At 53.7% G+C, this 21,861-nt stretch overlaps 2 protein-coding genes across 3 annotated transcripts; one reads left to right on the top strand and one right to left on the bottom strand.

Annotated features, from left to right (window-relative positions):
- Positions 1-728: 728 nt before the first annotated feature.
- ANKRD53 (ankyrin repeat domain 53) lies at positions 729-6,818 on the top strand. Its single transcript, XM_035000551.1, has 6 exons — positions 729-857; positions 1,013-1,234; positions 1,456-1,655; positions 2,954-3,118; positions 3,546-3,666; positions 5,860-6,818. Exons 1-6 carry the CDS (start codon positions 729-731, stop codon positions 6,568-6,570), a joined length of 1,548 nt encoding a protein of 515 aa, XP_034856442.1. The 3' UTR covers positions 6,571-6,818.
- Positions 6,819-9,220: 2,402 nt separating this feature from the next.
- TEX261 (testis expressed 261) lies at positions 9,221-15,943 on the bottom strand. Of its 2 annotated transcripts, none has more exons than XM_035001348.1 (6): positions 15,773-15,943; positions 14,082-14,161; positions 12,814-12,967; positions 10,875-10,942; positions 10,033-10,135; positions 9,221-9,866 (listed from the first exon to the last, which is right to left on the bottom strand). In XM_035001348.1, the coding sequence occupies exons 1-6, from the start codon at positions 15,780-15,782 to the stop codon at positions 9,751-9,753; spliced, it is 531 nt and encodes a 176-aa protein (XP_034857239.1). In that variant the 5' UTR covers positions 15,783-15,943; the 3' UTR covers positions 9,221-9,750. The 2 variants fall into 2 exon arrangements, with proteins under 2 accessions (XP_034857239.1, XP_034857238.1); XM_035001347.1 differs by lacking the exon at positions 15,773-15,943 and adding an exon at positions 15,092-15,247.
- Positions 15,944-21,861: the final 5,918 nt, after the last annotated feature.

The raw sequence follows: 21,861 nt of genomic DNA, 5'->3' as shown, positions 1-21,861 counted from the left end.
CTGCTTCACTGCGGGTAGAAGTGTAAATGAATATAAAACCTTGGTGGTGGGCAGTTTGTAAACACATATTAACAATTAAAAAATGTTCGTTCCCTTTCACCTAGTAATTCTACATTCAGGAAATCCATCCTAAGAAAACGACCAAGATGAATCATTTTGTTTTCTGCCGCACATGTCAAATGATAGTACGTCCATTATGACGCTGGGCTACAGTGGCGTCATAACGTACGTTTAGTATATGGCATGACAATGGATACTAGTTCATAATAAAACGCTAAATGAAAAGAAGTACAAAAAATGTAGGACATGTATATACATATCGTAACGGACCGTGATTTCTGCGGTTGGTGGAATTGTGATTTTTAATTTCCTTGTCCCTTTCTCTGTTTTTACAATCAGCACTTACCAATTTTATAATCAGAAACAAAACCCAAGTGTCTTGTGGTTTGTGTGTGTGGCCCACGCTGTTTCCAGGACGAGGGGCCCAGGGCTCACCGGGTGGCGGAGGGGTTAGCCGGGCAGGATCTCCGGGAGGCGGCGGGCGGGCCCCTGGAGACGGGGCGGCCGGTTACTCAGCCGGGGAAGTGTTGCGGTCCGCGGAGGAGCAGCCCTGGCCGCAGGGCCAGTTCGAGCTTCCGCCGGCGGGACCCTGCGGGCGGGTGGCGCGGGCCCGCCGGCGGGCAGGCCGTGGGGAGGGGGGGGAGCAGCCCCCGCACACACGTGTCGCCATGCAGCCGGCGGAGAAAGCCTCCTACAAGGTCACCTGGGGTGAAGCTGCGTCCCAGCAGCCCAGGTGGGCCGGGGATGAGGTGGCCGGGCTGTGGGGGGACTCCCTGGAGGGGCAGGGCCCGGAGCATGTGGGAGCCCTTGGGTGGCGCGAGGAGCCGGGAGAACGGGGCTGGGGTCCGGGCTCGCCTCCGGAGAGGCGTCCGGGGACGGTGGTTTCCTCATTGCCCTGCCGACCAGCGAGCCCCGGCCCGGCCTCCCGAAGCGCCTTGGTGCTCAGTGACAGCCCTCGCCCTCACGCACGCCCCTCCGCAGGGCCAACGGCCCAGACCCAGACTCCGCTTTCTTGCTCACCAGCCCACTCCGGACCCACGCTTACCCCGACGATGAGTGGGACCAGAGTGCTATTGGGAGGTACTACGAGCTGTTCGCGGCCGCACTGGGCAACCTGGAATGGTTGCGCTTCTGTCTGAGTCGGGACCGTGACAAAATCCCAGCAGATGACAAGGTAAGGCCTTGGAGCTTGGGGGCAAGAAATGAAGTCCTCTGTATGCACAGAAAGTTCCTCACATAGTGGTTCCCTGGCAAAGATCTGCCTATGGCAGATCCACAGATACCCTTTTCTGTGTAGTCACCTTCTATGAGCAGACTCTGCTCTGTAGGTTAGGTTGGGGACCCTGGGGCCCCAATCCTGCTCAGTCTCCTCCTACCCTCCTCCTGCCCCCACAGGGCTTCACTGCCATCCACTCTGCAGCCCAGAGTGGCAAGCTTACGTGCCTGCAGGTCTTGGTGGAGGAGTACAAGTTTCCCGTGGACCTGCCCACCAGCAATGGCCAGACACCCCTGCACCTGGTCATCCATGGGGACAACAAGACCATGACCCTCCCCTGCATTCACTATCTACTTAAGCAAGGGGCGGCCCTCAACACGTGAGTCCAGCCTGTGTCCAGAAAGTGTCTTGGAACCTGGGCAGATAGGAACCCCACTTCCAAGTAGGCAGATCCATGCAGGACAGGCAGAGGGCTGTGGGGTGACAAGGATTGGGTCCCACATAAAGCAGTCAGTGAGCCCGCATGCTGTAGTAAGGAGATCAGGCTCTGGGAGAGGACAGACCTAGTTCACACCCCAGCTTTGCCATCTGCTAGCAAACAGCAAGACCTCCAACAAGTCACTCAACCATTAGCCTCAGTGCTCTGGTTCCCAAGCTTGTCAGCACACTGGAGTCCCGTATGTAGCTTCAGAAATACCAGTGCCTGTGTTCCAGTAAAAGGCTGAAATTGGTATGGGGTGCCATCTGAGCTTTGGAAGGCCTAAAATATCCCCAGGTGTTTCTAATTTGCAGCAAAGTTTGGGAATTATTTCCTGAGTGTCTTCAACTGAAATGTGGGAAGATGACATGAGACTATTGTGGTAACTGAGGAAATGCATGGAAGTGCCCGGATGGCCCATGGGAGACTGCACTCGCTCATATTTACAGAGCCCTGTGTGCTCGGTGCCAAGCCTGAGTTGAATACAGCAGTGAAGACATGGAAATTGTCCCAGCCCTCATGAAGCTGATAAACTAGTGCAGGAGCAGAGGGTGAACTAGCAAACCAATAAATGAATGAAATGACAGTGTAGTAAGTAGTTACAAAGGAAATAAACAGGGCAATGAGGTGATGAGTGAAAGGGGTAGGGCAGAGGACCTATTTTGGAAGGGGAAGTCACCTCTAAGGAAATAACATTTAAATTGCAGCCTGAAAACTGAGAACAAGGCAGCCATGGGCAGAACTGGGGAAAAGAGTCCCAAGCAGAGGGAACATCATGTGCAAAGATCACACGTTGGGAAAGAGTGGGGCAAGGTCAGAAGATGAGGGTGGGGAGGAGGCAGGGCCCAGGTCACGCAGGCCTTGTGCGCCATGGCCAGGCAGGGGAGGGGGCAGGAGGGCTGGCTGACTTAAGAGCCAATAAGGTTAGTGCTCTCTGAGCTCCAGCCAACCCAGCTCTTCTTCCAGCAGATCTTTACTGTTGCACATCCATATAGTCAGGCTCCCACCATTCATTTAGTCCAAACCCTCCTCCTACGGTTGAAGAAACTGAAGCTCAGAGAGAAGAAGGGACATATCAGAGTCACCCAGTGGGCTAGTGGCAGAGCAGGTGCGGAAGCTGGTTTGCCCACCTCTCTGATGGGCAGATGGCCTTTGTCCTTCCTTTCTGCTCTCTTCCCTGCCGGCGGGGCCCTCTACAGTCAGACATGCAATGGCTCCACACCCCTCCACCTGGCAGCCTGCAAGGGCCTGCTGAGCTGCGTGAAGGTGCTGGTGCAAAATGGCGCCAATGTCCATGCCCGAGATGCCATGGGCTGCAAGCCCATCGACTACTGCAAAATATGGAACCACCGCGACTGTGCCCGGTGAGGGTGTGAGAACCACCCACAGCCTGCCACCCCTTCCCTCCCTCCCAGCCCTTTCCCTGGGGCCCTCACCTAAGGCTGAGCCTTTACCAGGAGGGTCTGGGCTGAGAGATAAGTCTGCGGAAGAGACCCCCCGGCACCCCCCCCCCCCCCCAGGATATTCCCAGGGCTTTCCACAGGGCCTCACCCCTTTGGGTTGAGCACTGCCCTTCCTTGCCCTGAGGCCTTGGATCCTCAGCAGGGGTGCTGATCAGACTACCACTTTCCTCTCTCACCTCAAAGGTAGTGGGAGGGGCCTTGGGCAGTGGGGAATGGCGTCTCTGGTGGCTCCTCCCACCCTCATCGGGGCCCTCAGCAGCAGCCAGTCTTCCCAGTCCAGGGTGAAGCTCGGTCACTGGGGGATGACATACCCCCACCTTGGCGTCAGGTTCTTGAAGGATGCCATGTGGAAACGGGACAAGAAGGACTTTGCTCGTGAGATGGGGAAACTGAAGAGGCTCAAGGACCAGCTGGCCTTCATGGAACAAGACTACCTGACTGAGTATCAAGTAAGGGGGAGGGGGGGCAGGGGCGCCGGGCCCGCACTGCTCTCCAAGCAGGTGAGCACAGGAGGCCGTGACTCACAGGCAGTTAGAGGAGTGGCTGGTAGCAGTCCCACCCAGAAAAAGCCTCCCTCTCCCCATCCTCTGAAATTCCACCCTTAAAAGCCACTCCCCTAGGTCAAAAGTCTTACTTTGTGTTAGAGAGTAAATACAGCTTAAATTGGCAAGAAGTACAGCACCCCTCCTAGTGCATTGCCTCCTTCTGGATGAGGAGGAAAATCTCTAGCGAGTTCCAGGCCCTGCCTACATTGGGATTCACATTGGTTAAAAAGATCCACCCTCCTGGCGCCTGGGTGGCTCAGTCTGTTAAGTGTCTTAACTTCGGCTCAGGTCATTATCCTGGGTCCTGGGATGGAGCCCCGCATCGGTCCCCCACATCAGGCTCCCCACTCAGTGGGAAATCTGCTTCTCCCTCTCCCCCTCCCCCTGCTCATGCTCTCTCTCTCTCTCTCAAATAAATAAAATCTTAAAAAAAGAAAAAAAAGATCCATCCTTTGGGGCATGTAGCTGGCTCAGTTGGTGGAGTACATGACTCTTGATTTCGGGGTTGAGAGTTCAAGCCCCGTGTTGGCAGTAGAGATCACTTAAAAATAAAGTCTTCTAAAAAAAAAATACATCCTTTCCAACAGACACTGAGCATTTCCTCTCTGCTAGGCACCTGCTGGACCCTGAGGCTCCAAAGACAAATGAGATGTGGTCCCCTCACTGAAGGAGCTTAGGATCTAGAATGGGAGGTGGGTTATATTCCCACAGAGGAGGAAGGGTCCAGGAGGATGCCAGAGAGATAATGCTTAAGAGGATCTTTAAAGATGGGCAGCAGTTGGCTGTATGAAGAAGGGAAGGGCTGACCAGGCAGAAGGAACAGAGAGCCCTGTGGAGAGGCACAGAGGTACAGGAGAACGTGGTATATGCCGAGAAGCACAAAGTCAGTACAGCGAGGGGAACAGATGTGAGCTGGAGATTGCCAAGCGAGAGATTTGGGAGGGGCTCAGATCTATGATGGACCTTGGCTAGGGAAGAATGGGGAAGTAAAGGATTTTAAGCAGGTATAATGATATAGGATGCAAGAGCCAGAAAACCCAGAGAGAAGATGCTGGGAATCCTAAGTGGATCCAGAAGTGGGGAGGGCTTCAGGGCTGGCAAAATCCAGTACTCCAGCTTGGTTCCAGCTGCATTTCTCTCCAGTTTTCTCAGCCCTGTCCTCTTTTAGTGTGTCACCCAGTCCTCATAGCCCCTTGTGTCCAGAGGAGGCAAAGCTCATCCGTTCCCGTGGCTCTAAACTTTCCCAGAAGCCCCTTGCAGATCTCCCCTTATCTCTTATTGGCCTCAGTTGGATCCTATGTCCATTCTTGTGCCAATCCCTACAGCTAAAGGAAAGCCATGTGCTGACTGACCTGGGGCTGGGGCAAGGCTGATGGAATTATTATGATTGGCTTAGCCTAATCAGAGCCTACCTCCCGAGCTGGGTCAATCTCCGTACCACCTGATGGCTTAGCAACGGTCCGGGGGGTGAGACACTGAAACAAGGGGGTGGACAAGGGGCAGTTCTGTGGCAAGCCAAAGGTTCAATTCTAGTGGAGGCAAAAACAGAGAGGTAGACCGAGTCATGACCACCCAGCCCAGAGGGCCAGCCAACTATATCCCCCAACATACAAGGCCCACCACTTCCAGAAGCCAATCCAGACTGGCTACCCCCAGTTCCAGGCCTTCCAAACCTTTCTGCTTTCTTCCTCCCCCATTAATCCAGAGATTCTCTCAGGGCAGGACATATCTCCACTATCAGACGAGGGACTTCTCTGGAGGTGGAGGCTTGTCTCCCCCATGAGACTTGAGGTTTTCCGTAGGGCAGGGACTGGAGACCTCACTTAGGGCAGAGGCCGTATCAGGTTGGAGGTCGGAGAGGTTCTACCTGCCCCATCAGCCCACGGGCTCCCTTCGGGCAGTAGTTATCTCCCCGTCAGAACAAGGGCTCCCATAAGGCAGGCGTTTCTCTCATCAGACTTAGGCCTCCTGGGGTGCAACTGGATCTAGCCAGTGATACCTGAGGTTTCCAAGGGCTACAGCCACAAGGCCCCCCTCCACAGGAGCAGGGAGGAGGGGCAGCCCTCCATGACTATCTTGTACCCTCTGATGTTGCAGAAAGAGCACCAAATTCTGAGAGAAGCTGATTTCAAGAAGTGGCTCCATCGCAAGCAGCTGCTTCAAGGCCAACCCCTGATCCCCAACGCCAAGCAAGCGCCTTGTGCCCCCCCCCAGGCGATCGCCATCCCCCAGACCCCCAAGCACCAGGGGCCTCGAAAGAGTTTCTACCCCTCCCCAGAGGCACGCCTGCGGCAGACATCAACACCCAAGCTGCAGTCCTTGGGGACACCCACAGCCATCTACACGCAGCCCATGGTCAGGCGGCCCAAGCGGTGGAATGTTAGCAACAATCCTGCCAGATGGCCCACCACCCAGATCAGCTACCCACAGGGCATCCGCCTCGGTGTGCATCCAGACCCCAGCCCGGAGCGCGACTTCCAAAGCTTCCTTAAGGTGAGGTCTGACCGGCACGGCGGGGCACAGCTGTGCACGGTGGCCGGCAGCCGGGTGGCACCTGTGCCCCAGCTGCCTTTCAAGGTGCTAGTCCAAGAGCTGTACCCTTCAGTGCGGCCACGCAGGATGAAAGTGCCCCAGGGCTTTTGCCCTGTCAGCATAAGGCACGTGCCCCGGAAGCGGCTCTCGGGTGACAACTTCTGGACTGACGCTCTGGCCATGAACCTGCGTGAGACATTTGATGAAGCCTTCCTGGCAGCTGTGCAAGCCCATCAAGGGCTCCCCACTCTGCCCTCCCCCAAAAGCCCCCCATAAACTTATTTTGGTAGGCTGTCAACCTGAGACAGCCCAGTGAAGGCTGAGGTGTGGTGATTCACGTTGGGGATGGAAGAGAGGGAGAGGAGTACTCACAGGCTTCCCACTTCCCACTCCCAAGCTTGAAGATCGGAGCCCCTTCTCTCTTAACAAAAGACTAGGTCCCAGGTCTCCTTTCTCCACAAAGAAATTCCTTGGACTCCCCAAGAGGTTTAAGCTAGGGCGGAGGCCTCAGAGTGGGCATCAGTCTATCCTGGGCCCTTGCATCATGAAACTGACGCTTTGGTGTCCCTACTACCTCTCCTCCCCCCGCCCCAGCCCACCAGGAACAAGGCTTCCAGGATAGGGAACCACAGGAAAATGCTGCCTCTTGTCCAGACTAAGTCCTTCAAGGTCTCTGTAGTTCAGGGAGGCACAAGCAGCATATCTTGGGGGGAGGGAGGGAGGACCCGTGGCTTCGGTTGCAACTATACAAGCACTTGCACTTCCTCCAGGAAGCTATCCTGGATCCCCTGTTATCCCCTGGACACATCACTACAAATCATTCATTAAACAAACGTTTATTGAGTGCTTTCTATGTACCGGGCACCAAGCCAGGCACTGTTAATACAAAAACTGAAGGACAGTCCCTGCCCTCAAGGAGCTTACAGTCTAGTGGGGAGATAGACCAGTAAGCCTAGAGTGATTTGTGTGGTGTGCTGGGGGGAGAGGGGACAAAGCTCAGAGGAACTGAAATCTAAGCTGAGAACTGACAGAGAAGGTATCCAGGTGGGCAGAAGAAAGGGGAATCAAAGTGGCATCTCTGAATACAGGAGGCGGGGACATAGGGTGCAAGGTGGCAAGTGATGAGGCCAGAGAGGCGAGCAGGAACCAGACATCACAAATTTCACAAGCCATGCTAAGGGGTCTGGACTTTATCCTGAGGGCAGTAGGGAGCCATGGAAGGTTGTAGGCCAGGAAGTGACTTGATCAGCTATACATTTTAGACAACTCTGGCTGTGGGACATAGGAGGAGAAGGAGGCTGTCACAATAATCCAGGTGTAAGCTGATGACAGTGGGTGTGGCTCGAATCAAGCGATGTTAGGAAGGTAAACGTTAACAGTTTTTAGAGATTGGATGAGTGGGAGGGGCAGAAAGAGAAAGCAGGGCTAGAAAGCAGGTTTCTGGTCTGGCTCCTGAGGGGTCTTGGGGCCACGGCAGGTACCCAAAAGAGGCAGGTTTGCAAAGGACAGCAGCAAGTGCCCTCTGGGCCATGAGAGTTGTCTGTGCACCCAAAGGCGAGAGGAACTATGGTTCAGAAGATCAGGAGGGATGCTGGGGCTGGAGGCCAACTCTTAGTTCCTCGGCAAAGAGTCCTTGACGCCATCAGCTCGGATGGGCTCCTCCAGGGAGCCCACAACAGAACCCTGAGAAACCCCACTGTGCATGGGGCAAATGGAGAAGCCTGCACAGGAAACTGAAAGGAATAGCAGAGGCAGGAGGAAGACCAGCACAGGAGTGCCAGGGAAGTGCAATTCAAGAAGCTGGGGGTGAGCAGCCCTGTCAGATGCTGCAGAGATCCAGTGTAAGATATGAAAGGGTCTGCTGGATTTAGCACGAGAAGGCCACTGGCAACCCCTAGGAGAGAAGCCATGTCGTCAGGGTGAGGAACAAAGAAGGAGACAGCAAGGGAGAGCTGAGCCAGCTGCTGACCCAGCAGTGAGGATGATATTGGCCTCCTGTGTCCCCTACCTTGTCTTCCCTTGTCTGCATAGGATAAAAAGGCCTGGCCATCTCATTCCCACCAAGAAGAAACCAAAGTGTGCTACTTCTCTCAGCGAAAGGGAAAGGCTGGGATTTTTAAGAGAACAGGAAGTGCTGCAGTCAAGGGAATGACTTGGTGGGACTTGGGGCAGGATATAGAGAATTTCAAGCACAGGGGCTTCCCCGGCTTAAAGGTACCGCATGTGCACTGTCCATCTCCGCACCTGCCACTCTCGATCTGAGGTACAGGACATGGCAGGAACGGCTCTCATGGGGGCTTCACTCCTGTATGTACTGCTGAGTACTTGCAAGGCACTGTAGTTGGAGTGCAAAGTCAGCAAATGCTGGTCTGTGCCAGGACCTGGCCCACCTTCTTAGAAGACTGAGGTCAGCTCCTCAGGAGCCAAGAGCACACAGAAGAGAGGGCCAGCCCTTGTGTGCTCTTAGAGCGACAAACCGTTTCTCCCCTCAGTCCCCTTTCTTAAAAAATAGGCTGTAACCCAGGCTGCCTGGAAGCCAATTTCTATTTTCTTTCCTCTTGGGCCTAAGATAGAATTCAGCCAGAAACCACTCCTTTTCCCCAGGGGAAGGCTTACAAATAGGATATTGCAGATGTTCCAAAAATCCCACCCAGTCCCAAACCGTCCCTCCGCTGCCCCCAGCGTCACAGCCATGGCGCCTTGGGGAAAGAAGAGATGGAAGAAAAGGGAGGGGCACGAGAAAGGCTGCCTCCACCCCCAACCCCCCTGACCCGGCTCAGCTCCTCATCTCTGCCCACTTCCCAGGAAGGGCCGTGAGAGCAGTCCCTCTGGGAGGGCAAGACCCAAACCCAGAAAAAAAGCCCCTGGAGCAGAAAAGCCAGTCCAGTCCAGGGCAGAAGGTCAACAGCAAGAAAGGGAGATGAACTTTCAGGATATTAAGGCAAACACTGCCACCTAGAATCTTTATTCAAATGGGAATCAGCACTTGGGACAGAAATCACAGTTCAACAGCAAAAACTATTTCTCCTGGAAGTGCCAAGCTATGGCCCCTCCCCACGGCCATCTGCCCAGAGAACTTATCCCTGTCTGCTCTCCAGCTTCATAGCCCCTGCCCTGCCTGCCCCGGCTGAGCCAGAACCTCCCGACCCATCACGGAAGTGGGCAGGAGGGTCATAGGGAGCTCAGCTCCCGCCTAACCAGGGGGCCTATGGCCTCTTGGCTAAGCAGGCTCTGCCATCCTCCTGGTGCCCTCTGAGGTCACAGCCTCTAGCAGCGTCAGATCTGAGCCAAGCTGAGCCCTTCGAGGAAGGTGGGGATGAGGGCTTCAGGGAGAGTCAAGGGAACGAGGGCCAGGGCTGGGCGAAGGTGCCTTCCAGGCTCACGGTCCCCGCCTAGTGCAGAGGCCCAGGGGCCCGACTCTCCTGATCTTGCCCCCGCATCCCCTCCCAAAGGGGTTCAGTATATCTTCTGACGACTGGGTAGAACGGCCTCTTTGATGAAGGAGAAGACAATCAGGATCCCTAAGCGTTTGCCCCGCTTGCCTTTGGTGAAGTAATTGGAGACCACGTCATCTGTGGAGACACAGGCAGGGGGATGAGTGTGTGTGTCTACATGTGAACATGGATCTCCCCACCTGGAGCCCAAGTGTCTCCATCACAAGGCTGGGCTCGGGCTCCCCACACAACCCAGGCCTTCCTGAGGCGATCCCACCATGACCCCTGACAAGCCCCTTCTCACCTCCTGGCTGCATGGTGGAGGGCAGGACGTTTTCCCCAGCCGACAGTGACACAAAGAACGCAAACGGGATTATCCACAGACAGAAAGTGAAATAGGCCAGGACCTGGCAACAAGAGACACTGAGAGAGGGTGCCCCGGAGGTGCCAAGGGTGGGCCCCACACGGCCACCATGCATCTTACAGAGGCGGTCAAGAACGCACAGAAGGCCCCACACCTGATCTCTGAAGGAGGCTAGGGCCCAGGAAGCAGAGGCAGGGCAACCTCAGACATGGAGAAAATTCAGTGGGGAAAGGTGGAGGCTGAGGATGACCGAGTATGACCACAATCCCCAAATCCTGGGCACTAGGACAAACAACTCCTCTGAACTAAAGGAAGCAGATGGAAGGCAAAATCATGACTGACCCATCTTCCCCCCAAAAGTGACCCTGTTCTTCCCAGGGGTCAGAACTGGAGCAGCAGGGTGTGGAGAACCCCTGAGAGGAAAAAGGCTTGGCAGTCTGCTGGGAGGAGCCGGGCTTCAGGGCTGCAACCCGCCCAGCCCCATGAGGTCTGCATCAGACAAGGCCACCCCAGTGCCCTGTCCAGACCTCAGGGTGTTAGGCTGTGATCTTGGGAGAACCAAAGGACTCACTGGGGGAGAGCAGTGACCTCCCCGCCTCAGCCAAAGAGATCCCTGCTCCTCACCCCACATCACTTTCTAGACTCATCAATACTATTTTTTTAAATGCGTTATCCCTGAGCAGACTATTTCAAACCCCAGCTAAGTTCACAAAGCAAATCATGCAAGTCCCCTTTACTTCTTCTGTCCCTGCTAATAGTTTGATGTACTGAACACTTCTTACCTCTGAGAAAGGATAATATTCCTCTGCAAAAAACTGAAATGCTAGGTAATGATTCACCACCACTAGCCCTGTTGAGGAAATGAAGAGTCAGTCAGTTTGGGGGGAAGAATATAAAGCTGGACTTTTAACCTTCAAAGGCCCCTGAGAGTTGGGAGTCCTGAGTCTTAGTCCTGATTTTACACCCAACTCAGAGTATGGCTATAAGCCAAGTACACTACTCTCCAGAACTCAGTTCTCCATCTGTGAAAATGGGAGGATTAGCTCCTACCTGCCCACTGCAGAAGGCATTTATGAACAAAATTAGAAGGCAGATAAGAAAGCTCTTTGAATGGTATAAAAATGAGATTTGTTATGTAATCCAAAGCACCGTGACCATTAACCTACTTTTAAGTGGACGTGAGTCCCGAAGAGTGCCCTCCCATGGGCAGTGGGCACAGGAAGTCACAGGGCAGATAACATACTCCCAAGAGATTCCACTCTGAACTGGGCAGCTGGGAGAGGGCCTCAAACAAAGAGGCTCTCACTCCTCAGGAATAAAAGGGCACAGTTTGCTAGATGCTTTGGGGTGCAGTTTTAGGGTTCCTCCAAATTCTGGGGGAGAGGGTCCTTTCTCATTCTGCCCCAGGGTAGGGCTCACTGGTCTAAACTGGTATGTTCTGGACTGACACCCACCTCCTTAGGGTGCAGCCACATTTATGGAGGAGAGAAACAACCTGCAGATCCTGGGGATGGGCTGCTCAGAGATAGGCCTCCCTGCCTGTTCTCATGGTGAGGTGAAGGGCAGGCACCAGAACAAAGCCCCACTCAAACTGAACACCCCGCACATCCACCTCACAGCCAATGCCACGTCTTGTCTTTCTTTCCTCCTCTTGCCTTTCCCCTTCTAAGGCAGAGCTCTGCCGTGCCTAGCCACACTCTAGGACTGGGGAAACTGGAAGAAAGATGGTGCCTGATGCCCACAGATCTTCAGGAAAAGTCTCTCAGGCATCTAAAGGGCAGGTTGGGGGAATGACAAAGGGAAGCCAGGAGGGCCTGCTGCTGGGGGGATGGGGGGTGGGGAGGGTTCTATCCCCTGGTAAGATGCAGAAGGGGTCTGGTCTCCAGGGAAGGACTCTCCACACCAACCCCCACCAAACATCCTCTGGTAGAATCACACCAAGGCACTCAGGGAAGAGGCCAGTCCTAGCTTTAACTGGGTGCCCTCCTTGTGGGTAATATTCTCTTTCCAGATTCTCCCACAGAAATAGAAAGTAGCTCTAAGAAACTCCCAATTACATCTCATATCCTGCCCAAAGACTAGATGACCAGTAACAATTAATGGGAGAAAAAACAATCCTGGTAACCAAACACTTCCCAGAATCTTTTCTGGGGATATCTATAACCGCCTACTGTGTGTCACCTGAGTCCATCATCAAGAACCCAAGGCCAGAGAGAAGAAATGACTCCCAGGATCAGAAAGTAGTGCCAGCTTAAAGGCAGAACGGTCAGGGTCCTCCAAACACATTTGTCTACCCCAGCGCCGGCACCTGCAGGGGGACCCACAGCCCCATGAAGCTTGTGTTAATCAAGACTTTGGGCCAGACGACGAGACAGGGAGCTACCTGCCTCCCAGGGTAGGGCTTTGGGCTTTTCCTGGCCAAGTGGTTTCTTAGAGCCCATAACTACACAGAAAACCCACCTTTTCTCCCTTCTCAAATTCACCGCCCTGGGAAAGCCCTCCCTAAGTATCCCAGCCCCACCCCCTCATCACCCCAAATACTAGTCACTAGAGCCAAGGAGACTAGGCTCCTCAAGTGTAGGAAGTCCATGTTCCCAATCAGCCTGGCCTCCTGGAGGACCCTAGTGGTTTGCCACTTTTCTCTATATCCCCATAGTGCCCCAGACTGAGCTGGGCACATGCAACCACCTCGACGGCCTCCCCAACTCTGCCCCCTCTCACCGCACGAAAGGATGAAGTTAGGCGAGGTCAGCATGATGAAGGGGAAGGTCTGGAGGAGGCCAAAGTAGACGAGGTTGGTGAAGAGGCCCACGCCAATCATGAAGGTGGGGAAACGCTCAAACACGTAGAGGCCAATCAGCACAGCTGTGGAGAACTGAAACAACGAGAGGTACACAGTGCAGGGAGCCTCTTCCAGGCAGCCTTCTTGGTCTCACTAACCCCCAGCCTGCTCCGGGCAACACTAGGTTCATGCTTCGATCTCTCCCTATTTCACAGTCCTCCCCAACCTGTCTCTCAGCTCCCAAAGGGCAGCATCTTTTAAGGCCATTCTCAAAAATTTTTGACAGCAACCCACAGTAAACGTTATAAGATCAAAGTTCAAATTTCAATTCTTTTCTATTCTATTCTGTTTTTTGAAAATGCTGACCGTGACCTACTGAACTGATGACACAACCCAATAATGAATGAGACCTACAACCTGAAAAACACTGTTCTGAAGAATTTATAGTTGTCAGCGCTTAACAAATGGCAGTTGGTAGAATAAAGGTCTAATTCCTGTACCAAAACCCTCAGGCCAGGCCTCTGAACCCAGAGCTGAGTGCTATGGTCTCGTCTCCACTACTAACCCTCTACCCCAAGCCATGCCCAGAGTGGCTGCTGACACCAGGTGACTTGAGAGGCACTGGACTTCTCCCATCCAAATGGTCCCAATCCCCACCCCTTCCCACAGCTGGCAGGAATCTACCCGCCAGCAGGCACTCCTGGAGCTTTGACATCAATGGCAAGGATTGTGTCTTCAGGAACAGAAGCCTTCCATGAGACCTCAGGAGGGCAGGGACTGGGCCAGGGAAGGTGTCTCCCTCTTAGGACAAGTCACTTGATCTGAGGACAATGAGTACTCTAACTCAAGTACTCAAAACTGTTCTTAGGTAGGTTCTTCGTAGTTCTTCGCAGGGGTTAGAGACAACGGGAAACAACCAAGCAAAGGCCAAGCCATGGTCCTGTCAACACAGAGTGTGCACTCAGCTGTCACCCTAAGGAACTGAGAACAGGGTCTGCAGTGAAGCGCTGCTACTTGGGGAAGGGGCGAGGGAACACCTGGACCCAGAGAGCAGACTCAGGAGACAAGGTGCAGGTGAAGGAGGTAGGGGTGGCACCCTCAGGAAACAGCAGGGACAGAGATCTCACCATTCATGCAAAACTCTCCCTACCTCCTCCTTTGAGGCAGGGCAAAAGAGGGGAAAATCCTGGGGAAAACTGCCACTTACCCAGATCATGTATTTTATGATCCTGCTGGTGGCCACTGTATATTCTTCTATCAGTTCTGCCAGGTAATAGAGTCCAGCCGCTGGGGGGGTTGGGAAGAGGAGCAAGCAGGGAGAACATTAGCCAGAGTCACTCCCACTATCCTGGTCTTTCTCCCTCTGCAGCTGGGTCCCCATCAACCCCTCGTGGACTCCCTCACTAAGGAACAAACCGAACAACCCATGTGGGGTCTTCCCAAGCCTGAAGAAGCAAAACTTTGTCCGGGCAACTGAAAAAAGATTTCATAAAACTGAATGGAAACCTGTATCTGATGCCTCAGCACAATGCTAACCTCTGGTCCATAAAGGGGCATTTCATTCACTCATTCACTAAATATCTGTTGGGCACCTGGTATGGGCCAAGTGCCGCTCTGAGTGAAGAGAGAACAGGATAAGACAGGCAAGGTCCCTTCCCTGACCCAGCGCGGGTAAGTGGGGGTAGGGAGAAGCGTCAGACGAGCCCAGTGTGACAAGTGCTACTTCAGAGAAAGGACAGGGCACCACCAAACCCCATAAGGAGGGCCTCCCGGAAGAGGTGAGATCTCAGCAGAGAGCAAGAGTAGGAACTAGCCAGAAGGGAAAAGCGTGTCAAACTCCGAGAGAGTAGGCAGTACGAAGGGCCAGAAGCGAAAGGGCGGGGATAAGTGTCCGGGAAAAGTTCAGCGCGATAGGCCCGCGAGGGTGGGCACGGCAGCGGTTGGCGGTGCGCGAGCTCGGGCAAGGGGCACTTGAGTCAGCCACTCCCAGGCGGTGCCAGGGCGGATTTCGTGACACGGGGAAGGACCCGCGGTCCCACGGGGCTGCTGGGGTCAGCAAAGGGGGCAGGATCCGGCGGGACAGGAAAGGGGAGGGATGCGAAGGCCGGGAGCACCGGACAGGAGTCCCCCGTGATGCGACCGCCTTCGTGATGCGACCCCCGGCCAGCACAGATGCCGGGAGAGGAGCCCGCGCGGACCGGGGTCGCGCACTCTCACCGACGGCCAGCGTGATGAAGGCCACCTGGATGAAGAGCGAAAGCCAACTCAGCACGTACATGAACCACATGGCGCCCCCGCCCCGCCCGCCCCCCGACCGCCGGGACGGGCCTGCGCGCTTCGGCTCCGGCGACACGGAGCCGCCGCCACCGTCGCCGCGTCCCCGCCCTGCGGACGGAGGGACGGCCGTGCGCCGCCGCCGAGAGGAGCCCGGCCGGAGCGCCGCCCCCGGCCGAATCCGGACGAGCGCCTCCCGCCGGCGCGGAGGACCAGGCGGCCGCGGCCTCGTCCCGCACCCCGCTGGCGGAGCTCCGGCCACCCGGGGCTGCACCCAGCGGAGGGCCGGCGACGCAGCCCGGGGAGGCAGGACGGTGCCCGGGGACGGGGGCGCGGCGCCAGCCGGGGGGACAGCGTTCGGTGCACCCCCTGGGCGCTCCCGCGCCAGCGTGGAGGGGTCCGGGGCGCGAGAGGCCCGCCCGACCGCTCCCAGCAAGCACCCGCCAGAAGCGCTCAGGCGGGTCGCCCACCGGGCTTGTTTGCCACCGCGGCTGCCCGAACAAAACTGTTGCGTGCCCAGCGCGGGCCAGGCACTGTGCTAAAGGCTACGCTGTATTTCCCTGATGGCAGCTGACTGTAAATCATTTCAGGATGGGGAAGCTGGGGCCAAGGAAGGTTACTTGCCTCGGGTCATACATTTAGGAAGCGGCACCGGCAGGAGTTGGGGCGCCTTTAATCAGTCATCCTCAGGCGTAACTCTCCCTTTAGGCCGAGTTCCTTGAGGGTACCTTCTGCACCTTTGTATCGCCTGCACATCGCCAGTGGCGGGCACGCAGGGTGCCCACCGGGCACTGAATGCACTTACTCTACCACGGGAGACTCACTGAGGGGGCGGAAGGCGCAGGGCAGCCCTTGTTGAGAAGTTCCCCATCTAGTGGCCAAGACAGGCATGCAAAACAAAGTGTCTGTAGGGGCCTGGGCTTTGCTACTCATCTCGGGATAATCTTTACGTGCGTAAAAACGAATACATATTCCTCAAAGATTAAACATAGAACTACCACATAGTGCATCGATTCCCCTCCTGGGTAGATACCCCCCCAAAGATTGGATAGGTGATAGGAGTGTCTGCAGGACTCCCACTCCCTTGGAATTTCCAGGTGAGAGGAGCATTTTGGATCTAAAGAGGCGACTCTGGGTGGGCTCCTGGATAGATCAGGATGGGGGCTGGTCACCAGAAAGACCAAGCCCTGATTAGAAGCTTGGAACTTTCGGTCCCATCCCCCATCCTCCACAGAGGGGAGAGGGATGGAGATTGAGCTAATAATCAATCATGACTGTGTGATGAAGTCTCCATAAAAATTTCTAAATTATGGGTTCAGAGGTTGGTGGATGCATCCACATGCTTGGAGGGTGGCCCACCCCAACTCCACAGGGACAGAAGCTCCTGGGCTCGGAAGCCTTCCAGACCTCGCCCTATGTGCCCCTTGATCTGACTGTTCATCTGTACCTGTATAATATCCTTTGTAATAAACTGGTAAGTGTAAGTAAATATTTCCAAGTTTTGTCACCCAATTATCTTGTAAGTTATTATTTCCAAGTTTTGTCTAGCCAATTACCCAACCTGAGGAGGGAGGTTGGGAACCCCGCACGTTGTAGCCAAGTTGGACAGAAGTGTAGGCACCCTGGCGACCCATGACTGTAACTGGCATCTGAAGTGACAGCAGTCTTGTGGGACTGAGCCCTTAAACTTGGGGAGTCTGACACCAACTCCAGGTAGTTACTATCAGAATTGAATAAAATTACAGAACACCAAGTTGGTGTCAAGAGAGTTGAAAAATTGGTTGACGCACACATTTGGTGTCAGAAGGGTCATTAAGTAGAGAAACGTTTTCCTTTACTACCACAATGACGAGGTATGAATGAATGTAGATGATATTTCAAAATATCGTTAATCATGGGAGAGTTACAGATACTGCTAACAAGTACCAGAAGTTTGTTGCCTCTATTTACAGTGGAGGGAAATGTTCAATAGAGGTTAGTGCAAATAAAGATGGAAAATTTCTTTCCTTCCAATTTTCCAGGGTTCTGGAGTTTATCTCCCTGAATTCTCTGTCTGCTGACTTCTAAGGGGTCCCAAACCCCTGCTTAAGAATTCCTGAGGGGGGATAAAAAAAGAACTCCTGAGGAATATGTATGAAGAGCCACGGGAGCTTCGAGGACTATGGGCTTATCTACAATAGCCTTCTCACTACAGCACGGGGAGTCACTGAAACCAGCCTGAAAGTTCACTAATAGCAAACTGGATAAGTGCCTTTGGAAACATCATAGAGCAGAGCTGTAAAAATAAATGAGGACAGAATAAGTCATGGGGGTAAAAAGTACAGCACAGGGAATATAGTCAATGATATTGTTAAAGTGTTGTGTGGTGACCGATGGGAGCTACCCTGTGGTGAGGACAGCATAACATAGAGAGATGCTGAATCACTGTGTTGTACACCTGAAACTAATGTAACATTGTGGGTCAACCATACTTTCATTTAAGAAAGGAATAAAAACAAACACAAAAAACTGTGGATGTTCCATATAAGAGGATCCCCCTTTTGAAAAAAGTAAAAGGCTGGGAAGAAAGGACTAGGTATTCTTTATAGAGGTATTTCTTTATATAGACTATCTCTGGAAGGATACATTCTAAAATGGTGACATTGCTTGCTTCCTAGGAAGAGAGGGTAGGGTTCAAGAGTAAGAGAGAGCCTTTCTACTGTATGTCTTTTTATATTCTTAATATATTGAACTATGTAAATATATGTAAACACATTACCCATTCATAAGTTAAGTTTAAAATTAAAATATTCATAGTATGCTGGATCTGCTGGGATGGCTCAAATTTCTTGTTATTACCCCATCCCTTTGTGAGGAAAGCCACTGTGTAGTAAGGTGGCCAGCCTCGGATCATGTGGCCTGGCCATCGGGGAGTTTGAATTTGAGACATGGACGGACGCCTCAGTGAGTAGAGGCACCATAAAATCTCAATTGTTCTTACTTTTTCCTAGACATTGTCCTCCCGGGGAGGGAGGAGAATGTAGAAGTATTCCCCCACTCTTCCCAGAACTGTAGAGAAGAGAAATTTGGGGGCCAAAAAGGTTAAGTGCATTGAGATGACCCGATGAAGGATTGTTTCTGCAGGGCTGGACACTTTCACTTCCCCACAGTCTTGGGGCCAAAACTGGCCCCAGGAACGAAGGCTGAGCACTGGTGTTTCCTCCCACAGCAGGCAGGAGAAGCCATGGTTTCCTGAGAGCCGTGAAAAGCAAGCCAGGAGACCCTCGCTCCCATCAGCTCCCCATGACCCAACAGGGCTGGACAGGGCTCAGGGAGGCTCTCTGGGACCCATGCTTAGGCAGGGGGTCACAGGGGAGAGCAAACCCAGCCTCTCCAGAAGGAGGGTTGGGAGGGAGCAGGAGGGCTCCTCATCCTCAATTCAAGGGCCTCAAGGGTGAAAGGGTTTGTAGATTCAGAAGTTTGTTGACCTACATACTAACAGTAAGTATATACACTTATCCCAATGTTACATGTAACCCTTTAACTTTTCCTAATTCACACACTCATGTGTTACCATTTGATGCTGGCGTGTGTGGGGACCAATTCCCATACATCTCATGAGGATGTTCTAGGGGAGACCAGCTCTTTCACCATCATATGGACCTCTTCCTCAAAACACTAACTGCGAGCATTTTTAGTGTTCTCAGTGGGTGCCAGACACTGCGCTAAGTGATTTCTGTGTATAAACCCACTTAAGGTTCATAGCGAGCACAGGAGATAGTGTTACTATGATGTCCATTTCACAGATAAGAAATTGAGGCACAGAGAGGCTGAATACTTTGTCTACGGTCACACAGCTAGTACTTGGAAGAGCCAGGGTTTGAATCTGGGCATTCTGGATCCAGAGCCACATGGTTTTCTCTGGTCTCTTAAAAGTCACCTGCCTTTGTTGTGAGAGTGATTCTGCCTGTCTTGTCATCACCTGCCATTTGGCCAGTGGACTCGATCCTGTTTTATCTCCCCAAAGGCTGCCTGATCCTCTGGCTCTCCCTCTTTTCCCTCCACCTTTATCCTTAGAGGAGCTGATGAATACACCTAGGGTTCTCGTCACCTCTGGTCCCTTCCTGCATCTTCACTAACTCCCCTTCTCACATTCTCACAGACTTACACCTTCACTGAGCCCACGGCCAGGGACAGGAATTACTTGGTTCTGTGGTCCCAGTGACCCACACAGCTGGGGCCTGCACATCCCTACGGGCTGGGAAAAGTAGAGGGGTGTGGAATGAAAAGGCGGGGCAGTGCAGAAGTGTGCGGTTCAAGTCCCGGGCCCGGCTGTGTTGGCTGCCGCCCTCTAGTGGCGCCCAGAGGAGCTGCAGAGGACCAAAGCCAGGGCCAGTTCAAGACCTACTGAAGGAGTTTTGAGAGACCATGGGAGTCCCACCATCAGTGTTAGAGTGTGGGCCAGGAGGGCAGGCGGGAGAGGGGACACACACGGACACACACACACACACACACACTACAAACTGGTGAAGACAAAGTCCACATCGGCATCTGGGCCTCCGCGGCCCCTGCCTGGCCTGGCTGCAAACTGACAGTCGGGAGAGAGACATGGTGAAGTCAGAGACAGAGAGAGGCAGGCCTGGAGACCCAGGCCCCTCTTCCCTCATCATCCTCTCCTCCCCCTGGGGAGTGCTTGCCTCTCCCTGCCAGTGCCCCAGCCCCAATGGAAGCACAGCTATCCCCTACCCCACTCTATCCTTACACACACGATGTCACCGCATGATGACCCCTCTCGAAAGTGCCCACATCCTAGGGGAAACTTCTCCTCTGATGGTCCGTGTAATCAGCAGCTTTATTGTTGGGCACCTCACCTTTCTGGTCTTGGTTTTGCTGCACCTGCCAGAGCAAAATTTGGTAAAAGACAAACCACAAACAATGAAAAGCAATGACCACTGCTATGTTCACATCATCTATTTGTCCCCGTAGTCTAGGCCTCCCGACCCTGTTTCTCTGCTCTGCCTCTGTCTCCCCCACCCCAAACAGCTGTCCTGGTGTTCCTGGCACCCCTGTCACATACATGCCTGGGGCCCCAACTCAAGTGGCTGAGTTAAAGAGCTTTCTCATGACAAGTCCTCAGAGGGCTCTATTAATTGCCTCGCATTAAGCTACTAGGCCTGCGAGGACCATGTGGGGGGCGGGGGTGAGGGTGTGAGGCTGGGGAATAACAGGAAAGAACAAGGTGGGGGAGGGGAGCAGTCTGGGACTTTGCATGAGACCCTTGCTGACCTCTCTCTCTGTCTTTCACACACACACACACACACACACACACACACACACAGCAGAGCCCCTGAGCGGGGTTGTGAGGAAGCAGTCGGCTAATGGAAGTCCAAGGAGAGGAGGCACAGCCCATCAGCCAGAACAGCAGAGAGCCATTCATGTTTGCTTCTGTCTTTAGCATAACAGAGATCGCTGGATTCATGGCTGGAATGTCTCTGTCTTTATTCAAGCAGCTCTGAGTGGTCTCTGATGACAGGAATTGCTGATTAGAAGAAAAGAGACCACTCTCTCTGATAGGCTAGCTCCCCTGGGGGGGGGGGCGGTGGGAAGAGGATGAGATTAATTTATCACAGGACTAAGATATTTCAGGACCAGGAGGTGGCTAGTTCTACCGTCCACTTCATAAAGCAGGCCAAATATTAGCCTATGTTTGAATACCTTAGCACTCACTACCCCCCATCTGGAAGGAGATTTTTCCTTCTACTGAGCAGGTTGGTCCCATTTTCTCCCCTGGGACTGCCCAGAAAACGTCTCTATATCTAATATAATATTGTTATTAATGGCTAATGCTTGTTGAACATGTCTTTGTGCCACGCACTGAGCTATGTCCTTTACACACACTCTCTTGTTTAACCCTCACAAAAATTCTATAAAGTAGGTTATTAATTTTAGGCCCATTTTACAGGGGAGGAACCTGAGGCACAGAGAAGTGAATAAATTGATGATGTTCACACTGCTGGTCAGCCCCGGGCTGGGTGACCAACCATGCGGGTATACCCAGGACATGGGATTTTCAGTGCTACCCAGGAAAGTCCTGGGCCAACTGGGATGAGTCTCCCCGGCACTAGCTCCCCACCTGCCTAACCACTGAGATACTGTCGAGCAGAATACCATGATGGCTAACTGGTGTCAGGGGAGCACTCCAGCTATGTGGAGGATACAGCCAAGACCACCACAATGCCGGCCACCAGGGCCAGAAATCCAAACACTGCCCCACTGCGTCTAGGTGTTGTTGGAATCACTGAGGAAAACACAACACGGTCAAGCGCCCGATGGAACAATGCTTCACTCCCATAGAAAAGAGACAAAGGATCAGCTTCAGCAGCAGGTATCAGTCCCTCATGGCCAGCAGGGGGGCCCCCCCGGCAATGGGTGCGGCCGGCAGGGCGTTGGGCCTCTGCGAACCGGCCTTGTACCGCCTCGGAAGGCCCCTCCGCGTCCTCGGACTTTGGAATACAGGACGCTGCGCGTGTGCCTGAGAGCTGTCCAGGTACTGCTTGGGCAGAACAGAGCCACACATTGAGCCTGAACCAGGGAAAGACATCCCCACGGGGGCGGTGAGCCCAGCACAGCTGTGTGGGCTCGTTCGTCTCTTGGTGAGGAAGTGGTCTGGGCCCGAGGCTTGTTCTCAGGCCCTGCACAGGAGCGCGCCTTTCCCAACAGATGCCTGGCCTCAG

The sequence above is a fragment of the Mirounga leonina genome, unplaced genomic scaffold (assembly GCF_011800145.1).
Source record: "Mirounga leonina isolate KUSES-001 unplaced genomic scaffold, KU_Mleo_1.0 Mir_125, whole genome shotgun sequence".
NCBI classification, from domain to species: domain Eukaryota; kingdom Metazoa; phylum Chordata; class Mammalia; order Carnivora; family Phocidae; genus Mirounga; species Mirounga leonina.
This window is presented reverse-complemented; position numbering and strand designations above follow the sequence as displayed.

Coding starts and splice junctions, on each gene's coding strand:
- ANKRD53 (XM_035000551.1), top strand. CDS start 729: ATGCAGCCGGCGGAGAAAGCCTCCTACAAGGTCACCTGGGGTGAAGCT. Junction 1,235..1,455: donor AAATCCCAGCAGATGACAAG/GTAAGGCCTTGG, acceptor CTGCCCCCACAG/GGCTTCACTGCCATCCACTC. Junction 1,656..2,953: donor CAAGGGGCGGCCCTCAACAC/GTGAGTCCAGCC, acceptor GGCCCTCTACAG/TCAGACATGCAATGGCTCCA.
- TEX261 (XM_035001347.1), bottom strand. CDS start 15,161: ATGTGGTTCATGTACGTGCTGAGTTGGCTTTCGCTCTTCATCCAGGTG. Junction 12,968..14,081: donor TCATAAAATACATGATCTGG/GTAAGTGGCAGT, acceptor TCGTTGTTTCAG/TTCTCCACAGCTGTGCTGAT. Junction 9,867..10,032: donor CTCCACCATGCAGCCAGGAG/GTGAGAAGGGGC, acceptor GTGTCTCCACAG/ATGACGTGGTCTCCAATTAC.